The 10,801-nt window shown below is 47.4% G+C and overlaps 1 protein-coding gene across 1 annotated transcript in view; it reads left to right on the top strand.

The window, feature by feature from the left end:
- The window catches only part of mettl1 (methyltransferase 1, tRNA methylguanosine), a 39,834-nt gene extending 31,043 nt beyond the window's left edge, over positions 1-8,791 (top strand). Inside the window, exons 5-6 of the mRNA XM_077241880.1 lie at positions 7,145-7,246; positions 8,206-8,791. Coding sequence (XP_077097995.1) covers positions 7,145-7,246; positions 8,206-8,325 — 222 coding nt within the window. The 3' untranslated portion in view covers positions 8,326-8,791. The remainder of the gene's footprint in view (positions 1-7,144; positions 7,247-8,205) is intronic.
- The last annotated feature ends 2,010 nt before the right edge of the window (positions 8,792-10,801 follow it).

The raw sequence follows: 10,801 nt of genomic DNA, 5'->3' as shown, positions 1-10,801 counted from the left end.
AGATGTGGAGGTGTGTGTGACACACACACTCTCAGGTGTTCGACACACACACTCTCAGCACACACTCTCAGGTGTTCGACACACACACTCTCAGGTGTTCGACACACACACTCTCAGCACACACTCTCAGGTGTTCGACACACACACTCTCAGGTGTTCGACACACACACTCTCAGCACACACTCTCAGGTGTTCGACACACACACTCTCAGGTGTTCGACACACACACTCTCAGCACACACTCTCAGGTGTTCGACACACACACTCTCAGGTGTTCGACACACACACTCTCAGGTGTTCGACACACACACTCTCAGGTGTTCGACACACACACTCTCAGGTGTTCGACACACACACTCTCAGGTGTTCGACACACACACTCTCAGGTGTTCGACACACACACTCTCAGCACACACTCTCAGGTGTTCGACACACACACTCTCAGCACACACTCTCAGGTGTTCGACACACACACTCTCAGCACACACTCTCAGGTGTTCGACACACACACTCTCAGCACACACTCTCAGGTGTTCGACACACACACTCTCAGCACACACTCTCAGGTGTTCGACACACACACTCTCAGCACACACTCTCAGGTGTTCGACACACACACTCTCAGCACACACTCTCAGGTGTTCGACACACACACTCTCAGGTGTTCGACACACACACTCTCAGGTGTTCGACACGCACACTCTCAGGTGTTCGACACGCACACTCTCAGGTGTTCGACACGCACACTCTCAGGTGTTCGACACACACACACTCAGCACACACTCTCAGCACACACTCTCAGCACACACTCTCAGCACACACTCTCAGGTGTTCGACACACACACTCTCAGCACACACTCTCAGGTGTTCGACACACACACTCTCAGCACACACTCTCAGGTGTTCGACACACACACTCTCAGCACACACTCTCAGGTGTTCGACACACACACTCTCAGGTGTTCGACACACACACTCTCAGGTGTTCGACACACACACTCTCAGGTGTTCGACACACACACTCTCAGGTGTTCGACACACACACTCTCAGCACACACTCTCAGGTGTTCGACACGCACACTCTCAGGTGTTCGACACGCACACTCTCAGGTGTTCGACACACACACTCTCAGCACACACTCTCAGGTGTTCGACACACACACTCTCAGGTGTTCGACACACACACTCTCAGGTGTTCGACACACACACTCTCAGGTGTTCGACACACACTCTCAGCACACACTCTCAGGTGTTCGACACACACACTCTCAGTCTCAGGTGTTCGACACACACACTCTCAGGTGTTCGACACACACTCTCAACACACACTCTCAGGTGTTCGACACACACACTCTCAGGTGTTCGACACACACACTCTCAGGTGTTCGACACACACACTCTCAGCACACACTCTCAGGTGTTTGACACACACTCTCAGCACACACTCTCAGGTGTTCGACACACACACTCTCAGGTGTTCGACACACACACTCTCAGGTGTTCGACACACACACTCTCAGGTGTTCGACACACACACTCTCAGCACACACTCTCAGGTGTTTGACACACACTCTCAGCACACACTCTCAGGTGTTCGACACACACACTCTCAGGTGTTCGACACACACACTCTCAGGTGTTCGACACACACACTCTCAGCACACACTCTCAGGTGTTTGACACACACTCTCAGCACACACTCTCAGGTGTTCGACACACACACTCTCAGGTGTTCGACACACACTCTCAGCACACACTCTCAGGTGTTCGACACACACACTCTCAGGTGTTCGACACACACTCTCAGCACACACTCTCAGGTGTTCGACACACACACTCTCAGGTGTTCGACACACACACTCTCAGGTGTTCGACACACACACTCTCAGGTGTTCGACACACACACTCTCAGGTGTTCGACACACACACTCTCAGCACACACTCTCAGGTGTTCGACACACACACTCTCAACACACACTCTCAGGTGTTCGACACACACACTCTCAGCACACACTCTCAGGTGTTCGACACACACACTCTCAGCACACACTCTCAGGTGTTCGACACACACACTCTCAGGTGTTCGACACACACACTCTCAGGTGTTCGACACACACACTCTCAGGTGTTCGACACACACACTCTCAGGTGTTCGACACACACACACTCTCCAGTCTTCGACACACACACTCTCAGCACACACTCTCAGGTGTTCGACACACACACTCTCAGCACACACTCTCAGGTGTTCGACACACACACTCTCAGGTGTTCGACACACACACTCTCAGGTGTTCGACACGCACACTCTCAGGTGTTCGACACACACTCTCAGCACACACTCTCAGGTGTTCGACACGCACACTCTCAGTCTCAGGTGTTCGACACACACACTCTCAGGTGTTCGACACACACTCTCAACACACACTCTCAGGTGTTCGACACACACACTCTCAGGTGTTCGACACACACACTCTCAGGTGTTCGACACACACACTCTCAGCACACACTCTCAGGTGTTTGACACACACTCTCAGCACACACTCTCAGGTGTTCGACACACACACTCTCAGGTGTTCGACACACACACTCTCAGGTGTTCGACACACACACTCTCAGGTGTTCGACACACACACTCTCAGGTGTTCGACACACACACTCTCAGGTGTTCGACACACACACTCTCAGGTGTTCGACACACACACTCTCAACACACACTCTCAGGTGTTCGACACACACACTCTCAACACACACTCTCAGGTGTTCGACACACACACTCTCAGCACACACTCTCAGGTGTTCGACACACACTCTCAGCACACACTCTCAGGTGTTCGACACACACTCTCAGCACACACTCTCAGGTGTTCGACACACACACTCTCAGGTGTTCGACACACACACTCTCAGGTGTTCGACACACACACTCTCAGGTGTTCGACACACACACTCTCAGGTGTTCGACACACACACTCTCAGGTGTTCGACACACACACTCTCAGGTGTTCGACACACACACTCTCAGGTGTTCGACACACACACTCTCAGCACACACTCTCAGGTGTTCGACACACACACTCTCAACACACACTCTCAGGTGTTCGACACACACACTCTCAGCACACACTCTCAGGTGTTCGACACACACACTCTCAGCACACACTCTCAGGTGTTCGACACACACACTCTCAGGTGTTCGACACACACACACTCTCCAGTCTTCGACACACACACTCTCAGAACACACTCTCAGGTGTTCGACACACACACTCTAAGCACACACTCTCAGGTGTTCGACACACACACTCTCAGGTGTTCGACACACACACACTCTCCGGTGTTCGACACACACACTCTCAGCACACACTCTCCGGTGTTCGACACACACACTCTCAGCACACACTCTCAGGTTATCGACACACACACTCTCAGCACACACTCTCAGGTGTTCGACACACACACTCTCAGCACACACTCTCAGGTGTTCGACACACACACTCTCAGCACACACTCTCAGGTGTTCGACACACACATTCTCAGGTGTTCGACACACACACTCTCAGGTGTTCGACACACACTCTCAGCACACACTCTCAGGTGTTCGACACACACACTCTCAGGTGTTCGACACACATTGTGTGTTGTAGGGTTTAGTGTACACTGACACTGATGTGTATTGTGTGTTGTAGGGTTTAGTGTACACTGACACTGATGTGTGTTGTAGTGTTTAGTGTACACTGACACTGATGTGTGTTGTAGGGTTTAGTGTACACTGACACTGATGTGTATTGTGTGTTGTAGGGTTTAGTGTACACTGACACTGATGTGTATTGTGTGTTGTAGTGTTTAGTGTACACTGACACTGATGTGTGTTGTAGGGTTTAGTGTACACTGACACTGATGTGTGTTGTAGGGTTTAGTGTATACTGACACTGATGTGTATTGTGTGTTGTAGTGTTTAGTGTACACTGACACTGATGTGTGTTGTGTGTTGTAGTGTTTAGTGTACACTGACACTGATGTGTGTTGTAGGGTTTAGTGTACACTGACACTGATGTGTATTGTGTGTTGTAGGGTTTAGTGTACACTGACACTGATGTGTGTTGTAGGGTTTAGTGTACACTGACACTGATGTGTGTTGTAGGGTTTAGTGTATACTGACACTGATGTGTGTTGTAGGGTTTAGTGTACACTGACACTGATGTGTGTTGTAGGGTTTAGTGTATACTGACACTGATGTGTATTGTGTGTTGTAGGGTTTAGTGTACACTAACACTGATGTGTATTGTGTGTTGTAGTGTTTAGTGTACACTGACACTGTTGTGTGTTGTAGTGTTTAGTGTACACTGACACTGATGTGTGTTGTAGGGTTTAGTGTATACTGACACTGATGTGTATTGTGTGTTGTAGTGTTTAGTGTACACTGACACTGATGTGTGTTGTAGGGTTTAGTGTACACTGACACTGATGTGTGTTGTAGGGTTTAGTGTATACTGACACTGATGTGTATTGTGTGTTGTAGTGTTTAGTGTACACTGACACTGATGTGTGTTGTGTGTTGTAGTGTTTAGTGTACACTGACACTGATGTGTGTTGTAGGGTTTAGTGTATACTGACACTGATGTGTGTTGTGTGTTGTAGTGTTTAGTGTACACTGACACTGATGTGTGTTGTAGGGTTTAGTGTACACTGACACTGATGTGTGTTGTAGGGTTTAGTGTATACTGACACTGATGTGTATTGTGTGTTGTAGTGTTTAGTGTACACTGACACTGATGTGTGTTGTAGGGTTTAGTGTATACTGACACTGATGTGTGTTGTGTGTTGTAGGGTTTAGTGTACACTGACACTGATGTGTATTGTGTGTTGTAGGGTTTAGTGTACACTGACACTGATGTGTATTGTGTGTTGTAGGGTTTAGTGTATACTGACACTGATGTGTATTGTGTGTTGTAGGGTTTAGTGTACACTGACACTGATGTGTGTTGTAGGGTTTAGTGTACACTGACACTGATGTGTGTTGTAGGGTTTAGTGTATACTGACACTGATGTGTATTGTGTGTTGTAGTGTTTAGTGTACACTGACACTGATGTGTGTTGTAGGGTTTAGTGTATACTGACACTGATGTGTATTGTGTGTTGTAGGGTTTAGTGTACACTGACACTGATGTGTATTGTGTGTTGTAGGGTTTAGTGTACACTGACACTGATGTGTATTGTGTGTTGTAGTGTTTAGTGTACACTGACACTGATGTGTGTTGTGTGTTGTAGTGTTTAGTGTACACTGACACTGATGTGTATTGTAGGGTTTAGTGTACACTGACACTGATGTGTGTTGTGTGTTGTAGTGTTTAGTGTACACTGACACTGATGTGTATTGTGTGTTGTAGGGTTTAGTGTACACTGACACTGATGTGTGTTGTGTATTGTAGTGTTTAGTGTACACTGACACTGATGTGTGTTGTAGGGTTTAGTTTATACTGACACTGATGTGTGTTGTGTATTGTAGTGTTTAGTGTACACTGACACTGATGTGTATTGTGTGTTGTAGTGTTTAGTGTACACTGACACTGATGTGTGTTGTGTGTTGTAGTGTTTAGTGTACACTGACACTGATGTGTGTTGTAGGGTTTAGTGTATACTGACACTGATGTGTATTGTGTGTTGTAGGGTTTAGTGTACACTGACACTGATGTGTGTTGTAGGGTTTAGTGTACACTGACACTGATGTGTATTGTGTGTTGTAGGGTTTAGTGTACACTGACACTGATGTGTATTGTGTGTTGTAGTGTTTAGTGTACACTGACACTGATGTGTGTTGTAGGGTTTAGTGTACACTGACACTGATGTGTATTGTGTGTTGTAGGGTTTAGTGTACACTGACACTGATGTGTGTTGTGTGTTGTAGTGTTTAGTGTACACTGACACTGATGTGTATTGTAGTGTTTAGTGTACACTGACACTGATGTGTATTGTGTGTTGTAGGGTTTAGTGTACACTGACACTGATGTGTATTGTGTGTTGTAGGGTTTAGTGTACACTGACACTGATTATTGTGTGTTGTAGGGTTTAGTGTACACTGACACTGATGTGTGTTGTAGGGTTTAGTGTACACTGACACTGATGTGTGTTGTAGGGTTTAGTGTACACTGACACTGATGTGTATTGTGTGTTGTAGGGTTTAGTGTACACTGACACTGATGTGTATTGTGTGTTGTAGTGTTTAGTGTACACTGACACTGATGTGTGTTGTAGGGTTTAGTGTACACTGACACTGATGTGTGTTGTAGGGTTTAGTGTACACTGACACTGATGTGTGTTGTGTGTTGTAGGGTTTAGTGTACACTGACACTGATGTGTGTTGTAGGGTTTAGTGTACACTGACACTGATGTGTGTTGTAGGGTTTAGTGTACACTGACACTGATGTGTATTGTGTGTTGTAGGGTTTAGTGTACACTGACACTGATGTGTGTTGTAGGGTTTAGTGTACACTGACACTGATGTGTGTTGTAGGGTTTAGTGTACACTGACACTGATGTGTATTGTGTGTTGTAGGGTTTAGTGTACACTGACACTGATGTGTATTGTGTGTTGTAGGGTTTAGTGTACACTGACACTGATGTGTGTTGTAGGGTTTAGTGTACACTGACACTGATGTGTGTTGTAGGGTTTAGTGTACACTGACACTGATGTGTATTGTAGGGTTTAGTGTACACTGACACTGATGTGTATTGTGTGTTGTAGGGTTTAGTGTACACTAACACTGATGTGTGTTGTAGGGTTTAGTGTACACTGACACTGATGTGTGTTGTAGGGTTTAGTGTACACTGACACTGATGTGTGTTGTAGGGTTTAGTGTACACTGACACTGATGTGTGTTGTAGGGTTTAGTGTACACTGACACTGATGTGTGTTGTAGGGTTTAGTGTACACTGACACTGATGTGTGTTGTAGGGTTTAGTGTACACTGACACTGATGTGTGTTGTAGGGTTTAGTGTACACTGACACTGATGTGTGTTGTAGGGTTTAGTGTACACTGACACTGATGTGTATTGTGTGTTGTAGGGTTTAGTGTACACTGACACTGATGTGTGTTGTAGGGTTTAGTGTACACTGACACTGATGTGTATTGTGTGTTGTAGGGTTTAGTGTACACTAACACTGATGTGGAAGAGGTGCACGACTGGATCGTCACACACTTCAGGGATCATCCTCTCTTCACCAGAGTGTCGGACGAACAACTGGTATGTTTTACATCTCTCTGTTTCCAGGCCTGAAATACTGAACATAGTAATTGTATTAATCCTTATAATGGCTGATTATAATGCTTTCTCGGGTATTATTGTCATGGTATTTTGATAAAAACACCTGAACTAGTTAACCCTGCTCATGTTAACCCCGGGTTAATGCAATCCTATGTTATCCTGTTTCACGTTTCACATTGCTCATCAATTGATCCTGGGTATTCATGTACTGATGTTTCTCACTGTACATCCCTAAACTCGTTATCGTCCTGATTTGCATATTTGCAGTGTCAGTGTCACTGATTGGACAAGCGCAGCACGCAACCTGTTTACATTAAGGCTCTAGTGTTGCACATTCATGTATTAGCACGACCTTAACCCTGGGTTTAGCACGACCTTAACCCTGGGTTTAGCACGACCTTAACCCTGGGTTTAGCACGACCTTAACCCTGGGTTTAGCACGACCTTAACCCTGGGTTTAGCACGACCTTAACCCTGGGTTTAGCACGACCTTAACCCTGGGTTTAGCACGACCTTAACCCTGGGTTTAGCACGACCTTAACCCTGGGTTTAGCACGACCTTAACAACCAGGGTTTAGCACGACCTTAACCCGGGGTTTGGTACGACCTTAACCCGGGGTTTGGTACGACCTTAACCCGGGGTTTGGCACGACCTTAACCTAGGCTTTGGAACGATCTTAACCCGGGGTTTAGCACGACCTTAACCCTGGGTTTATCACGACCTTAACCCTGGGTTTAGCACGACCTTAACAACCCGGGGTTTGGCACGACCTTAACCCGGGGTTTGGCACGACCTTAACCCGGGGTTTGGCACGACCTTAACCCGGGGTTTGGCACGACCTTAACTCGGGGTTTAGCAGTGTGAAAAGTGTTTCCAATACATAAATGATGGTTTGAGCCCCTTCTGTGACTTGATGTTTGAACTGATTGTGTCGCAGGCTGATGACATCATCATCGGTCACCTGGGCACGTGCACGGAAGAGGGAAAGAAGGTTCAGAGAAACGGAGGCAAAAACTTTTTAGCAGTTTTCCGCCGAGTGGAAGACCCCAGGATGTGAGGCTCTGAAGTGACGGAAGAGAAGATAATTTACAGCAACTGATTCTCAATCCAGCATGTACAATATTTTTTCTAAATCTGAATAACAATGATCTTGACATTTTCTGTATATAAAATGTTTATTATATTAAACGTGTCTCTGTTTCATGTGTCCATGTGCTCCTCCTTTGGCTGATGATTCTGCTGAACACATCTGAGAGCTTCATGTGAGATTTCTCGAGTTTCAAAGACTATTTAAGTGAATTTAAATCACCAATCGCTGCCGCGGCTCCTTTATGCCAGTAACATGTCGCCTTTTTCGCCTTTCTTGCCTTTGTCTTCATTGGCTTTTGGCTTGCTTAGTTGGGGACATTTTAAATCTATATTTAACAATATTATTACATTATTTTCCTGTTATCTCTGTAAAGCTGCTTTGAAACAATCTGTATTGTAAAAAGCGCTATATAAATAAAGGTGACTTGACTTGACTAAGTGAATCTTCACGAGCAAAAAGCCAGTCTGTGTTAGAATGCATCTGGCAAATGTTTTTATCCAGAGCAACTTCCTATAAATTCAGCCATACATTTCCTTGATCAGTTCACAGATCCCCGAATCTGAACCCCAGACACACACAGGGTCAGACACAAACACAAGATCAGTCACACACGGGATAAGACACACACAGGATCAGACACACACGGGATCAGACACACACAGGGTCAGACACACACAGGGTCAGACACACACACACACGGGGTCAGACACACACAGGGTCAGACACAAACACAGGATAAGACACACACAGGATCAGACACACACAGGATCAGACACACACAGGGTCAGACACACACAGGGTCAGACACACACAGGGTCAGACACACACAAGGTTCGGGATCCGACACACAGGTCAGACACACACAGGGTCAGACACACACACAGGGTCAGACACACACACAGGGTCAGACACACACAAGGTTCGGGATCCGACACACAGGTCAGACACACACAGGGTCAGACACACACACAGGGTCAGACACACACACAGGCTCAGACACACACACAGGGTCAGACACAAACATGGGATCAGACACACACAGGATCAGACACACACAGGGTCAGACACACAGAGGGTCAGACACACACACAGGATCAGACACACACAGGGTCAGACACACAGAGGGTCAGACACACACACGGGGTCAGACACACACACGGGATCAGACACACACACAGGATCAGACACACACACAGGGTCAGACACACACAGGATCAGACACACACACAGGATCAGACACACACACAGGGTCAGACAAACACACAGGATCAGACACAAACACGGGATCAGACACACAAAGGTCAGACACACACAGGGTCAGACACACACACAGGGTCAGACACACACAGGATCAGACACACACACGGGATCAGACACACAGGGTCAGACACACAGAGGGTCAGACACACACAGAATCAGACACAGGGTCAGACACACACAGGGGATCAGACACACAGGGTCAGACACACACAGGATCAGACACACACACAGGATCAGACACACACACAGGGTCAGACACACACAGAGGGTCAGACACACACAGGATCAGACACACACACGGGATCAGACACACAGGGTCAGACACACAGAGGGTCAGACACACACAGAATCAGACACAGGGTCAGACAAACACACGGGATCAGACACACAGGGTCAGACACACACAGGATCAGACACACACACAGGATCAGACACACACACAGGGTCAGACACACACTGGGTGACACACGGGATCAGACACACACAGGGTCAGACACACACACACACACAGGGTCAGACACACACACACACAGGATCAGACACACACACAGGGTCAGACACACACAGGGTCAGACACACACACAGAGTCAGACACACACACAGGATCAGACACACACACAGGGTCAGACACACACACAGGGTCAGACACACACACAGGGTCAGACACACACAAGGTTCGGGATCCGACACACAGATCAGACACACACAGGGTCAGACACACACAAAGGGTCAGACACACACAAAGGGTCAGACACACACAGGGTCAGACACACACAAAGGGTCAGACACACACACAGGGTCAGACACACACAAGGTTCGGGATCCGACACACAGGTCAGACACACACAGGGTCAGACACACTCAAAGGGTCAGACACACACACAGGGTCAGACACACACAAGGTTCGGGATCCGACACACAGATCAGACACACACAGGGTCAGACACACACAAAGGGTCAGACACACACAGGGTCAGACACACACAAAGGGTCAGACACACACACAGGGTCAGACACACACAAGGTTCGGGATCCGACACACAGGTCAGACACACACACAGGGTCAGACACACACACAGGGTCAGACACACACACAGGGTCAGACACACACAGGGTCAGGCACACACACAGGGTCAGACACACACAAGGTTCGGGATCCGACACACAGGTCAGACACACACAC

The sequence above is a fragment of the Siphateles boraxobius genome, unplaced genomic scaffold, assembly GCF_051911475.1.
Source record: "Siphateles boraxobius isolate OS27281-9 unplaced genomic scaffold, OSU_SipBor_1 241, whole genome shotgun sequence".
Taxonomy (NCBI): domain Eukaryota; kingdom Metazoa; phylum Chordata; class Actinopteri; order Cypriniformes; family Leuciscidae; genus Siphateles; species Siphateles boraxobius.
The sequence above is the reverse complement of the archived record's forward strand: the minus strand, read 5'-3'. Positions and strand labels throughout refer to the sequence as shown.